The 14,762-nt window shown below is 40.5% G+C and overlaps 1 protein-coding gene across 2 annotated transcripts in view; it reads left to right on the forward strand.

The window, feature by feature from the left end:
• Nucleotides 1-14,762, forward strand: part of CERS6 (ceramide synthase 6) — a 217,068-nt gene that overhangs the window by 109,183 nt on the left and 93,123 nt on the right. For both annotated transcript variants that reach the window (XM_048869580.2, XM_048869582.2), the window contains exon 4: nt 121-178. In XM_048869580.2, the coding sequence (XP_048725537.1) occupies nt 121-178 (58 nt within the window). The remainder of the gene's footprint in view (nt 1-120; nt 179-14,762) is intronic.

The following is a 14,762-nucleotide window of genomic DNA, read 5'->3' on the forward strand; positions in this document are numbered from 1 at the left end:
AAAGAATTTATGTTGATTGGTTGTTGTGCATTAAACTTGTGTTGTAATGGGAGATTAGATGTTGTGCTGCAAAATATGCAAACTTAATATCATAGAGTCAATCTATTTTACCTTTTGCAGGTGGAGATTTACATTTTACCTTTATATATTTACCTATGGAGTCCGGTTCCTGAAAAAGGTAGGAACTCTCATTATAGTATTGTGCTTTTATAACTGGCTACAAATCTGTTTAAAGTTATATGTATGTATAATATATAGCAATGGTTTAGAAAATCATCAGTCACCACTAAGAAAGATATGCTTTATGTTTGAATTACAAAGTAAGTTGCAATTGGTACTTTGCAGCGAACTCTTGAAGCTACTACTTTTTAAACAAAAAAGAAAAGAGCTTCAGAAAAACCGTTTTAATGCCCAAAAGGTTGCTGTAACAACATCCCTGGTTTCCCAATAGATGTTAGGCTGCTCATGGATGTATTTATGCTTAAAGCATGATTATATTTACATTGTCCTCATGCTGGGCCCTGTGTTCTCCTGTGTGGAAATAACCCATGTAGGAGAGAGGAATCTCCAGGAAGTTTACTATGGATTCTTTGATCAGAAATGAATGGTTGCTCTCAACCGCACTTCACAAGGGAAGCCCAGGGAATTCTGCTCCCTTAACCCCGGCACAGGAGGTAATGAGCATGGTCATGGAGTCTGTTGCAGTATTCCCTGCTCTGTTTTATTGCAAGTCTTGTGACATTTCGTATGTTTTCTTAAAGCCCCAGATGCTGGAATTGGGAGACTTCATGAAAATCTCAGCTTTCAGTTAAAACAAAGTACAGTTCTAACCTTCATGGTTTGGAGAAAAGCTTGAAAACATGACCTAAGTGCATCATAAAGTCTTAAAAGCCAGAGGGCAAATGAAAAGATCGTTCTTTCTATTTCTTTCCATGCTGCTTAAGCCAACCTCCATGATTTTTTGAAGTCTGCCTCATGAGGTTGGAATGCTTGAGACTGGCAATACAGCAGATATGCACACTCTAAAAGGCATATGGCCAAGCAGGGTGAGAACATGGCCGTCTCCTCAGCCATTTGTCTGAGGCCAGCACTAATAGGAATATATGCTGCATCTCCAACAAGGAGGAGAAAGAGCTGCTCCTAAGTAAACTTACCTTGTGTTCCTGAACTGGGGCACTGTGCAGGCAAAAAGCTTCCAGTTAATGGTCTGAAATTCCACTTTCCCACCCTCTTCCATGGCTGTGGCATCAAAAGCCAAAACAGGTGATGATGAATGCTGTCATGGTGAATAATGCAAGGGAATGTTCCATGACTGGTTTCTATTGTCTTAGTAGGATATGGTTGATATAGTGCTTGCTTCAGAGGGCTGAACTTTGCTTGGAGTTGTTCTGTTACTGTAGTAAGAGTGATGTGATGCTGAGGAATGAGAAGCGGACCCTGTTTTTATCCCTGGATCTATTACTTTGAAATTTTTCCAGCTCACAAGATATTGTCTACAAGGAACATAATAGTATGTGAGGCAACGTTTCTGAGCCTATACTATACTATACTATATAACACTGATTTAAAAAAAATAATTTAAATCAGCAAGCAGGAAATCTTGATTTAAATAACTGATTTTAATCTTGTTTTGAATCTGTTGTTTTTATATGCCTAAAGGAAGGTTTATTCTCATTGGTTGGTAACCATTACAATATGTTGATTTGCAACTAACTAAAGCCTTTACACTAAATTTGGTGGTACTTTTTGCTAACCAGGAAGATTCCCTCTATTTATACACATTTATTTAAGTAATGTTATAGCTTAATACACATTTATTCCAATTTTTATTAGAAAATGGTGGATGATGCATTTCTTAATTTTTTTACTCCAGATTTGTGTCAAGCTGCATTTGGATGGAAATTGGAATTCAATTAAAAATGCACAAGAACAACTTTTTAAAATTATTATTATTAGTTAAAACTACTTTAAATGTGCTGGGTACTTAAGAAGAAAAAGGTAAATTAATCAAAATATGTTTCGCGTTTAAAACTAACTGGATCGTCGGGCTCAACGGGTAGTGATCAATGGCTCCATGTCTAGTTGGCAGCCAGTATCAAGCAGAGTGCCCCAAGTGTTGGTCATGGGGCCGGTTATGTTCAGTATCTTCATTAATCATCTGGAGGATGGCGTGGACTGCACCCTCGGAAAGTTTGCAGATGACACTAAACTGGAAGGAGAGGTAGATACTCTGGAGGGTAGGGATAGGATACAGAGGGACCTAGACAAATTAGAGGATTGGGCCAAAAGAAATCTGATGAGGTTCAACAAGGACCAGTGCAGAGTCCTGACCTTAGGACGGAAGAATCCCATGCACCGCTACAGACTAGGGACCGAATGACTCGGCAGCAGTTCTGCAGAAAAGGACCTAGGGGTTACAGTGGACGAGAAGCAGGATATGAGTCAACAGTGTGCCCTTGTTGCCAAGAAGGCTAACGGCATTTTGGGATGTATAAGTAGGGGCATTGCCAGCAGATTGAGGGACGTGATCGTTCCCTTCTGTTCGACATTGGTGAGGCCTTATCTGGAGTACTCTGTCCAGTTTTGGGCCCCACACTACAATTAGGATGTAGAAAAATTGGAGAGCGTCCAGCGGAGGGCAACAAAAATGATTAGGGGACTAGAGGAGAGGCTGAGGAAACTGGGATTGTTTAGTCTGTGGAAGAGAAGAATGAGGGGGGATTTGATAACTGCTTTCAACTACCTGAAAGGGGGTTCCAAAGAGGATGGATCTAGACTGTTCTCAGTGGTAGCAGATGACAGAACGAGGAGTAATGGTCTCAAGTTGCAGTGGGGGAGGTTTAGGTTGGATATTAGGAAAAACTTTTTCACTAGGAGGGTGGTGAAGCACTGGAATGCGTTACCTAGGGAGGTGGTGGAATATTCTTCCTTTGAGGTTTTTAAGGTCAGGCTTGACAAAGCCCTGGCTGGAATAATTTAGTTGGGGATTGGTCCTGCTTTGTGCAGGGGGTTGGACTAGATGACCTCCTGAGGTCCCTTCCAACCCTGGTATTCTGTGATTCTGTGAACTGATTTATTAAACACAGGAAGGATTAACTGTAGTTCACGAATTGATGGATTGTTTCCGATTAGCATGAACTAGATTTTCAAATGTATTTAGGTACTTAAAGATGTAGATAGGCGCTTAACCTGGTTTGGTGTTCACTCATGTTGAAATCAATGGGAGTTAGGTACTTAACCTACTTAGGTATTTTTGAAAATCCCATGAGCCAGCTATCTGCATCTTTAGGTGCCTAAATGTCTTTGAAAATCTGGCCCCGCATCCTTCAGGTTTTTAGAATTACTAGAGTTCATCCCCTCCCATCTGGTTTTTATTCAGAGATTCCAAGAGGAAAACAAGCTTTCTTGCTTTTTTTACTGTCAATCAGTTTCGTTCCTTTGAGTGATCTAGTCCAAATGAAGAAAATAATCTCTCTCTGCACCTGATAGTTAAACTGAACCAAAAGTAATTAAGGCAAAAGCTCTTCTGCACCACATAAAATGAAAGTACTTACATTTGGGAAAATTAAAATACCAGCATTCTCTCCAGGGTAAAGACTGAAACGAATATACTTATTGAAGCATTATGTGACATTGTAATATATTTATAAAGTTTGAGTGGACCTCAACAGTTAAAGATGTTTTCCCCTAATTCTCTAAATAAGCAAAAAGCAGCACCCATTAATTTATTAAAATTTGGGGAAGGTTCATTAATGCAGCATATTTTTATTTATTTACTTAGATGTTTTTAATAGGTTATTATAAGTTTACAATTTAACAGAGATTATCATAATTTCAAATTTAATTTTCAACAGATTTGCTTTTAAAAGGAGAAGTATATTTAAATACAAAAATCTGATTTACATAAAATCAGATTTATTTTTTATTTTAAATCTATATCAGTCAACCCTGTTGTGAAGACAGCTCTGTGTCAACTTGGGGTACAGCCACTGTATGTATTCTAATGATCTGATTGTAGACCCTGTACTCATAATGGTGAATAGTAACTCATGAGAATAGTTCCATTGAGCAATTGGACCCTAAGGGGCTGATCTAAATTTACTGAAATCAATTAAGAGTCCCGTTGACTTCGGTGAGCCTTCGCGCGGGCCCTAAGTGAACAGAACTATGATTGTCATTGGATTTAAATGGTGTAACTTATATCAACCCCCTTTAATGTATATTGTCAACCCGAGGAACTAAAACAAAGTGATGGAATTTATTGATCATTCACACTGATCAAAGCCTGTGTTGTCTCTATGTAGGAATGAGATTTGGGTTTGCAAAGAATGAAATTCAGATATTGGAATCCCAAGCCATAATACTTTTTTCCTTGAACTTCGCTTTCAGCCCTTTCAGCTTCATCATAATACTGAGGTAGATAATCTGGTTGTTTTTGTTCTGCTTTTTTCTTAGTGAACGAACTGCAAGATTCACTTAATTCTTTGTTTATAAAGTTAAAGAACAAAGTTGGGCTTAATAAAATCTCTTCTGTGTCCCACAGATGGATCCTCCCTTCTGGAAAAGCCATTTCTCTCAGAGAGGGTGTTTTTCTTTGTGCTTACTCAGCATCAGTTTTCCAGTGCCAGAGTAGAGATGTGCAGCCTGTTAAGTAATAAAATCTACTTAGGCTTAAGCCCCATATATGTGGGCCAGCAGGCTGGAGAAGCCGGGAGTGTGTATATACCCAGATACATCAAAACCCCCAAATGACATTGACATGAATGGCTCATGACTGAGCGTGCCAACCTCAGGGCAGACTGTCAAGAAGCAGGGCAGAGACTCCAAACTGGTCAATAATTAGATTTCCCCAACCCAATAAAAAGAGTGAACTCCTAAAGCACTATAACAATCTTGCCATGGAGTCACAGACAGTCCCCTTGGGCATTCCAGTCTATCTTGCCACCCAGGCAAGCTGGATTTAGCGATAAATGGTTGCGATACACAAAAGATCACAAAAGATTCAGGTTGCTCCCAGTCCCAGAAGACCAGTCACTTACCCCAAGTCAATTTATACCTTAGATCTCACACTAACGACAACATTTGTAACCAGTCCTATAGTAAACTTCTCTACTGGTAAGTATTTATTAACTAAGAAAAGAAATGAGAGAGTTATTACAAGCTTAAAGCAGGTAAGCATATATACACAAATAAATTACAACCTATGGTTTCAAAAGGTGACAGTTGTAGTAATCTGTCAACTCTGAATGTCTTTTAGGACTAACCCAGTTTGACCTTGGGGATCTCTGCTTCTGTTTCATAGCAATGGCCCTGTGAGACTCCGAACAGCAAAAGATGAAAAAATCTTCTTGTCAGCCATTTTTATTTCCTTCTTCCAGCATTCAGGCTGATGGAACAAACCCTTTGGCACACAGCCTCTTCGTGGGCATGAGCGGGAAGTTAACAGTCTTTGTTTTGTGATGTCCCACAATGGCTCATTTAGTTTTGATAGATCTTTCTGATAGGCAGGAGACAATGCCTGCTGAGTGGGTTCACAGTTTCAGAGAAAATATTTGTACAGTTACAAAGCAAAAAGTTAAATATTCCTTTATAGCATGTGATACAGATATAAGTGAGATTAATGAATGCAGCAATTTACATGTATTTCATAAAGTCTAAACCCTAAACACCTTGTTATAAATTCAATATCCATCTTAACCATACTAACACAGAGGTGAAACAGACTGGTTTCCAGCAATAAATTTCACTGCTCAGCTGAGGTCTAAAGCCTCAGCAAGAGCTGGCACCTTGTCTGCCAGCATCACAGGCATAATTCCAGCAAAGATTTATACAAGCTCATCAGGTTGACAACTACAACATCCTATGGGATGGAACATGCCACCAGTATATCACCAAGTTTTACACGTTCATTTGACTCTTTAAAATCCAAACAAATGCTTAATTTGTAAACCATTTGGGATTCATCAGATCTGACTTTTCAATACATGCTGTACTTCTCTTTCAAATATCCACAGTATTATTAAAATAGAGTATAACCTTTGAAACTGCATTCAAGTGCTTCTGACTAAACCTATCCATAGGTGGTTTGTTGATCTTCTTCTGTAAGATAATTAGCTTGGAAAGAGCATCTGTGAACTCCTAGAGGGTTAAAGGATCCAGTCCATGATGTTAGAGGTTTTCTCATAGGTTGGGAAGGGAAGAGTAATATGGTTTGCTAATTGTGCCTGTGACTTGTACCCTGCTTGTAAAGTATCTTCTTCTCTTGTTGAGCAATCCATTTCTCTTCCCGATTCTCTGCTTTGGGTATTACTTTTTCATGGCAAACTGGTTTGCCACTGTAGCTTCCCACATGTTGCTCTATGTCAGAATGGGAAATTTAATTGTTTTAAGATCTTAGTAATGTTTTCTCTCTATTTATCTTTTGCCCAGTAAGTGTATTATTCAGCATTTGAGAGAATAGTGTCTCTTGTGTGAGGGGCAGGTCCAGTCCAATAAAGCTGTTAGGATTACAGTACATCCGGGTTTTCCCAGAAATTGCCTCATTTTTGAGCCCCCATCTTCTGTCCGGGAGAATTTTTCAAATAACAGGCAATGCCTGGGATTTTTTCACAACTGGATGCTGCAGCTTGGAAAGAGCCCCTAATGGTCTGCTTCCCGATTGGTCCCACCCCTGCATCAGCAGCTGATTGGTCCATTGCCCTACAGCCACAGCTGCTGGATCCTGCCCGCCCAGGTTCCCAGCCCCGGAGAGAGGGTCTGGCAGGGAGGCGCTGACTGATGGCTATCGTTGCATCCTGGGCTCACACCAGCCGCCCTGCCACCATGACAGGGAGTGACACTGCCCCCCACCTCCAGTGAGTACCCCTGCCGCAGGTACCCCCTCCAGGTCCCCCAACTGTACCCTCCTTCCAACTCCCCCTCTCTCTGCAGTGTCCTCTTTTGCGGAACCTGAAATATGCTAACCTTAAGAGCTGTGTTTGATAAGTGTCTCTTAAGTGCAGCTTGTGCAGCTCTCTCAGAGAACCTCATTATCTTGCCACTTGATTTGCATAGTAGCTTGAAGGCGTATTGATGAAATTTTTCCATCCGTTTGTGCTGGTGATAACTTGCCTATGTTTTCCAGGTGTGAGATAAGGTGGCTATCAGTAGAGAATAATACTCATTGCCTTGGGCCTTGTGTAATTGTACCCTGGTTCCAGATTTGATGTTTCAGTCTGCACTGTGCAGCACATGCCTTCTTAACCTGGGTAACAACTTCTTGTTTAATGAGGACTGCATTAGACACATTTTCTCAGCCATGCAGTCTACTCAGTTTGACAGACTGGATTGTGATGGTAGACTTTCCAAACCTGGGTGCTTTCTCAGCTGCTGTGTGATAAATTATTGTCTCTACTCTTTTGTCCCCCACAACTGTGTCTGTACTTTTTTCATACCCTTCATTTAGGGTGAAACTCATCCCTGTACACAGTATGAGGCCTGTACACCACTTAAGTACCACTTTAAACCAATTTTGATGTCCTTTGTTTTGGTGTGGCTCTCTGCACAGGGGTGAATTCCATCATGGGCAGTGGGTGAAGCCCCTTCCACCCAAGTTCACTCCCACATGTTCCCCCCCCCCCGCCAGAGCCCCGGCCTGCCAATGGCCGGAAGACCCCCAAGCCGCTGGGCAGCCCAAGCACCGAGCTGCTGGCTGGCCTGAACCACGGGCTGCTGGCTGGCACCAGCCAGGCCACCAGCTTGGCCTGAGCCACCCTGGCCACTGGCTGGAGCTGAGCTGCCATTGGCTTCAAGGAAGAGGGGGAGTGAGGGCGGGGCCTCCCAGTGGAGCATGGGCAGGGCCACGGCCAGGATTAGGGGAGGTTAAGCCTTCCCTGGCCTATGGTACCCGCCCATGAATTTCACCCTTATATTCCCCCTGAAAACTCTTTTCTCACTACAATTTAACTTCCACTTTTTAAAGGATGCCTTTTTGCCTCTCACTGCTTCTTTTACTTTGTTTAGCCAGGGTGGCACTTTTCTGGTTCTCTTACTATGTTTTTTAATTTGGGGTATACATTTAAGTCCTTTCTCACATAAGAGTAACAAGTATACTATAAAGCTACAAGGTTTTAATTCCATTAGGGGTTCTGGTGGCACTGTCTTCTTTTGGAGAAGAGGTTGAGTAGTTTGTCATTAGAACCCTAAAACGGAATTTTGTTTTTATAGACTTAAAATGGTGGATACTTGGTTCTATTTAGAACCCTCTCTATTTTACCTTCCATCTTCTAACTATTTTATATTACAGTCAAGTGTAGTGGTGGAACTGTAGAATAACACTTCAGTAGAAGTCGAACTTTTGATACTTTCTGCTTGAAATCCAAATCCAAACCAGTGTTCTTACTGTTAGTGCAGATGTACGGTCTCTTCCGCCAGAGTGTAACATTTTATTTAAAGAAAATGAAGTGTATAACTTTTGGGTTATGATGAATATATAGGACTCTGAGCAGCACAACTCAACTGAAGTCAATGGAGTAACACCTAGTTGTGCCCCATAGACTGAACTATGTAAAATAATGCCCTGTTGAATATGCACTGACTGTGACAGCAAGAGGGACCATCCATATTCTGTCCTTTCTCTGAACGTGGAACTCCCACTGATGGCAATGGCATAAGGATTTCATTCCTTCATTGTAATTGTCTAAATGCACGGAACATGTGCATTATGTGGTTGTAACTAGGCTTCAGAGATCGTCATTTTGTGACATAGGAATAGGGTAGCAGTTAACCTGTATGTCAGGCATCCCTCAAACAGCACCTTTTGTGATCGTGGCTTTTGTGATGTAGGTTCCTGCCTGCTAGGAATTGGACTGAGATCACCAACCTGCAAAGCAGTAGAGAAATGTTGGATCATTAGTAGCTGTTCAGGATTTGAACCAGTATTCTTCATATCAGATTTAATTATCTGTATTTAAAGAGAGAGGGACTGAAACTGGAACCTTTTATCCAAAGCATCCTTTCCTCACCTCATATGACATAATTGATCCAGGAGCTGAATCACCTTAACTTTGGTTTTGCAATCCAAATTGCAAACTTGAAACATAGCTTTGCAAAACAACCCAGATTTTCCCATTCTGAAATGTGCTAAGAGTAAATCCTTTTATCTGAAATGCCTGAACTCTGGTTCGGGTAGAATGAAACCTACATCAAAACCACCCTTGTTTTGGTTTGAGAAAACCCATCCCAGCTCCCAGCATATCTGTGGGCCTAATGCTGTGCTCTGTTACACTGACATAAATCAGAAGTAAATCCATTGACTTCAACTGACTTTTCTATTTGGCACTATATATAAAGTACTGTGCTGTTGTTAAGTACTTACTAAGAGAAACCTCAGTGAAAGAGCATACAAGAAGGGAAAAAAAATTTTTTTTACCTGTTCCCATCTTTTCATCTTAATTTTTTTTCTGTAATGAAATAAGGTAAGAAAATGCCATGCGGGGGATGAAAGACAAAATTATCTGCCAAAGTGCAGAACATACGTGCTTACAGTATGTATTTTTACTTGTAGTTGGTAACTGTTCCAAAATAATTCCACAGTAAGGACAACTGTGGAAAATATTTTGTGACTGTATACTAGGGTTATATATTTCTTTCTTGGTAGTACCAGAGCTAAAGTTTTCAACAGCAGACTTCTCTTCCATCAAAGGAATTTTCATCTTCTTAGATGATCCATATAGGGATAATATTAGATCAGGATTTAGAACACCAAAGGCCAAACTAATTCCTGATGTAATTCTTTTGATTTCTATGCTGTTATGTAGGGATAAATTTGGCTCCAAGTGCCAACACCAGTGTGCAGAATAATGATGAAGTAATAATCTGCCACAGGGCTTTGCTAAGAGATGGCATCATGTCTGGCACTCACAGAAAAACTATGTGTGCCTTTGACTCCTCAGAACTAATCTAAGATGATAAATGTGCTGTGATGTTCCTTATGTATTATAAATCACTGAGATCTGGAGCATAAAGCAGAAGATAACTAATTTTATTCCCACTCTGGTCATTGATATGGGTTTTTTCCCTTTTGGCTACAGCTGAGCTTTCAAACTAATAAGAGCTGTGATAAAAAGTCAGCTTGTTCCCTTTACATTAGCTACTGATCATTGACTTACAGAGCAACCCCCTAAGATTGATTGCAATAAAACCTGCAGCTCCAATGACAATATTAGAAAATTTTGTTCATCACTGACATAGGGCCAAAATTCAAAGTCCTTACTTAAGCAAAAACCACACTGAAATCCGTAGGAGTTTGCTTGATTAAGGGTGAATGGCCTGCTTCTTCTCCCATTGAAGTCAATACTAAAACTCTCACTAACTTCAATAACTTCAATAGTGCAGAATCAAGCCCTGTATAAAAGCAGAGTAAGGACTTCAGGACTTGGCCCACAGCATATAGCCTGGCCTTTGAATTAAGCTGTATCTCTGTATTCTGTAAAGTGGAAGCATTAACAAGATGTGGAACTCAAGCTCTTCCCCTGGATACTTGACAGCCAATAACCACTGCATCCTTTTTCCTTTCCATCTTTGCCCATGAAAATTACAAAGTTGCAAAAGAGCATGGACCAGCTTCAATGAGAATACTTTGTTTGGAGCTCAGAAACCAGAAACTGAATGTTGGAAATTTTGTTGGAAAAGGACCATGGTAGGGCCATTTTGGGGGCTGGTGGTCATTTGCTTTAAAGATCTGATCACCAAGTAAACTGGTGGGGTGGATAAACTGGTCATATTGAAAAATGCCAGAGGCAACTGGATCCCTGTGGCAGCTCTGTATCTTGGTTCTTCAGGAGCCACACTGATCCAGTGGAGTTATTTGGCTGAATCTGTTGATCAGTTACAGGCTTTAACAGATGATGTAACTACATTTGGAAACAATAAGAAAGCAATGATATAATGTAAATTTCACATAAAAGGACATATTCATGTCACATATGCTAACTTAAAGCCAGGTTGTGGGGATCTTTCTTCCCCACCTCTCTCCATATGCGGACTGCTAATGGCCAGATAGAACCCCAGTTTCTATGCTTAGGGTAGTCTCTACTTCCTCGGGCTCAGGGTGCCTTAAAGGAGACGGGTTGAAGCCCCCCTTTCTGCCGCTACCACCTATGAACTGGCCAATGGAGCTGACCAACTGCATGAACACTAGAGTGGTCTAAGTAGTGGGTCTGCAGCCTCTGTATGCTGAGGAGCTCCAAGTGGCAGCCTGTGTTCTTGGTGCTCCTGAGGTGATGCTGCTCCACCGTGCCCTTTACCTGGGCTGGGATGTTGGGAGAAAATGTATTCTCTGCCTTTCTCATGGCAGGCATGTGTACACATGGGAGACACTCCAGGAGAGCTGTAAAGTTTTTATTGCGATCACTTTGAGTGATGGAGCCATGAATATGGAATCAGATGCCCTGTATCTGACAGACAACACAAACTTTATAGTATTCCACACCGTGCCAGAATATGTTTAACTCCATTTTTAACCTTTTTTTTTTTAAGTGTCTCTGCACCTTTTGACCATTTGCTGTGCATGCTGGTCACTAAGGAAGTAAGAGATTAGCAGGATTAGTGACATCCACAGGTGCATAATAAAATCAGTTTACACAATGCAGTAAAATTTGTGTACCGACTGGAAAAATGTAGGCATTTATGTGATGATGATTATGACCACAGATGTGTGGAAAAATATCTGTGCAGTAGAATCTTCCTCTAGGAAAGTCAGTTTTTCAGAGAGCAACTTGATATTAAGAGGAGGTTCGCTATAACTGTCATTTGCATAATGAAATTTATTGGAAAAAATTGAAACTTTCATTCTACATCACAAGTTACAGGGTTTCATGACAGAGTTAGGTCGACTTAAGTTGACTTGTTTTGATTTATTTTTGCATGTGTCCACACATAAATTGTCTCCTGCTGATATAAGTGCCCCATTACACTGATGCAGAAACACCCTCCTCCCCAGAACAATGCAGAGCCAAAGTCAACCTACTTCTGTCAGTGTAGGCATCGCATTACCTGTATCAACTCTTAACAGTCCTCCAGTAGCTGTCCCACAGTGCCTCTTTCCTGTGACAGTGGGTGCTGTGGTCCCAGTTTGAACTTCACTGCCCAGGGGTCACAGGTGCCAGAAGTGAATACCCTGACCTTGAATTTAAAATGGTGCAAAAGTTTGGAAAGGGAGATTGAGGACATTTTTCACTGCAAAGTTTGTAAAACAGACATCTCTTGTCAGGGAAATCATATTACTGAACATTTGAACAGTAAGTGTCATTTGAAATTAAAAGGACGTCAAGCAAAGATAACCCAAACTTCAATGAAAGCCTGTTTGGGGAAAAACAAGACAAAAGAAAGAAGCTGTAGAATTTTCACATGATCTGGTGCTCATGTTATGCTTTCAGGCAATTCCAATGAATGTTGTCTGTGGCTTGAGCTTTTTATTAGCTTTGCTTCACAAATATGCTCTTGCCCAGAATGTTGTTGGCTGGAAGAAAAATATTTGCCTGACGTTTTTCGCTCACCACCAAGCTGCAATTAAAGATCTTTTGATTGGCGAGAAATTCTCTTTAGTAATTGATGGAAACCCCAGAGCGTGTGAGGCAGCCAGCAATTAACATCCTTGCAGTGTTGTACAGTGACAAAAATAAATCAATAAATGCTATTCTATTAAAATCCTCTGTTGTTCTTCAGTGCAATGCGGGGATCATTTCGATTTGGATTCAAGACACGTAGCAAGAGTACAGCCAAATATGGGAAAACTGTACATCAATCAGCAGTGACTCCATGATGTACATGCAATGCCTGGTAAAGGACATGAAAGAAATGCATCCCCATCTGCTGCACATTCTATGTATTGCTCATCTTTTGCATGTAATCATTGATCATGCAGTAAAAACTGATGAATTCCATGACATCAACAATCTCCCATGGTGTATAAGTGTACCAACAGGCAAAGGTGAGCGTTTGTTTTATTAAGTGTTCAAGAAGCACCATCACTCTATTGGGTTTGCTTGGGTCCCCTCACATTGTTCCATTGCACTAGTTTTCCAGGCTCAGGCAGGCCTGCAAAATTCATTCACACTTATAGGGACAGCGTGATAGACTTTCTCATTAAAGAAGAGGATGGAGCCGCCTTAAAAAAGGCAATGAAACTATGCTTGATGGTCAAGGATGATGGAAACCAGTGTCAACTGTATTGTAAGTTATCTTTTCTTTGTGTATTTTGAGGAAAAATATACAGGGTTCATTTTCAAATTGAAAAATAATATACCCTGATACATCACATTGATATGCTGCTTAACTGCAATTTAAAAGTTGCTGCAGATGTAGATAATACTGCAAAAGAAGTGGAACTCAAGTCAGTGGGCTCCAAAAGGCAATTCCTTTCATCTGCAATGCATGATTTCACATCAGAATTTCCAAGCAAACTGAAGGCAACCATATTCTGCAATGTATTCTTCGAGCTGTATATGGCTCAGCATCTTTTTGACAACTGTAACGCATTTGGTCCATTTTTCAAGGGTCAGATGTCACACAAGATTAGCATCTATAAAAATATGCTGCAAGGCAGAAGAGTTCAAGCATGATTTTGACTTGTACATGTTGCGTGAAGTACCCTGTAATGACACATAACACTTGAATACTGGAGAAATGAAACTGTCATTGCCAGTAACTTCAGTGTTTGTGGAAAGATTGTTCAAGACAAACATCGCATGAGCCTCTCCACAAGACCAGTTTAGGCAGCTCAGGGTTTTGTACTGCAGTAAGGACACAACTTCACATTTGGAGAACTTTAGAAATCTGGAATGGTCTGCTGGCTCTCGCAAATAATTATGCATTCCAGTAACAAAAGACCTGAATTTTTTTTAAGATCTCCTAGCTGTGGGAACTGAAAACTTTGTGCGCAAAATCTTTTGAATTAGGCTTCTTACAAATGGACTAGCAATTGAATAGAGAAAAACAGATCATGCTGTGTTGATTTAAGGATATTTACTTTGCATATTTTGACATGTGACATTGACTGTTTGCATTTTAATGGTTTATAAAGCTCTAACTTTTTGAATCTAAATGTTTACTGGTATTAAATAATCATTGGCAAACCCCCTCCCTAATAATTTCACTCAACTGTGAAAATTAAAATTGATCATCTAAAAAAATGCTTAAAAATAAACATGGTTATTATCCGTCAAAGTTAAAAATCAAATTCTGCTGAGCCTATCTATACTTGCACCCAGGACACCCAGCCTCTCATGCAACAGTACCTTTCTGCCCCCGCACCAATGCTGTACTTGCCATGGCTTGCGCTGCAGTGTGTCACTGTAACAAGGCATTCAAAAGACAAAGTGACAATTACATTATTCCCATAAAGACCTTTTAGTAAAAAACACCGAGGGAGTTTTGAGACTTCTCTTTCCCTTTCCATTACAACTGTAAATCCATCAATGTATCTGTGACCCTAAGAGCATCCCAGTGCCAGTGGGCAAGGTGCTCACTGGTGTCAGGTAATGAGTTTCAGCTGGCCTGACCAATTCAGTGTAACCTAACTCACTGCATTTATAATCTGTATTGGAGAGGTATCATGTAATATGTCACTGGAAAACTAACAACCCACTGATCATTAATATTCTTGGCTGATGTGCGTGCGCTGTGTGTATTAAGAGCTATGGATTTATGCTGGAATGATGACTAAAATGCCTTTAAGCTAGGCATGGCAGAGGGAGTTGGTAAACAGGTTTGCCCTAGACAAA

Source organism: Caretta caretta, chromosome 11, assembly GCF_965140235.1.
Source record: "Caretta caretta isolate rCarCar2 chromosome 11, rCarCar1.hap1, whole genome shotgun sequence".
Classification (NCBI taxonomy): Eukaryota; Metazoa; Chordata; order Testudines; family Cheloniidae; genus Caretta; species Caretta caretta.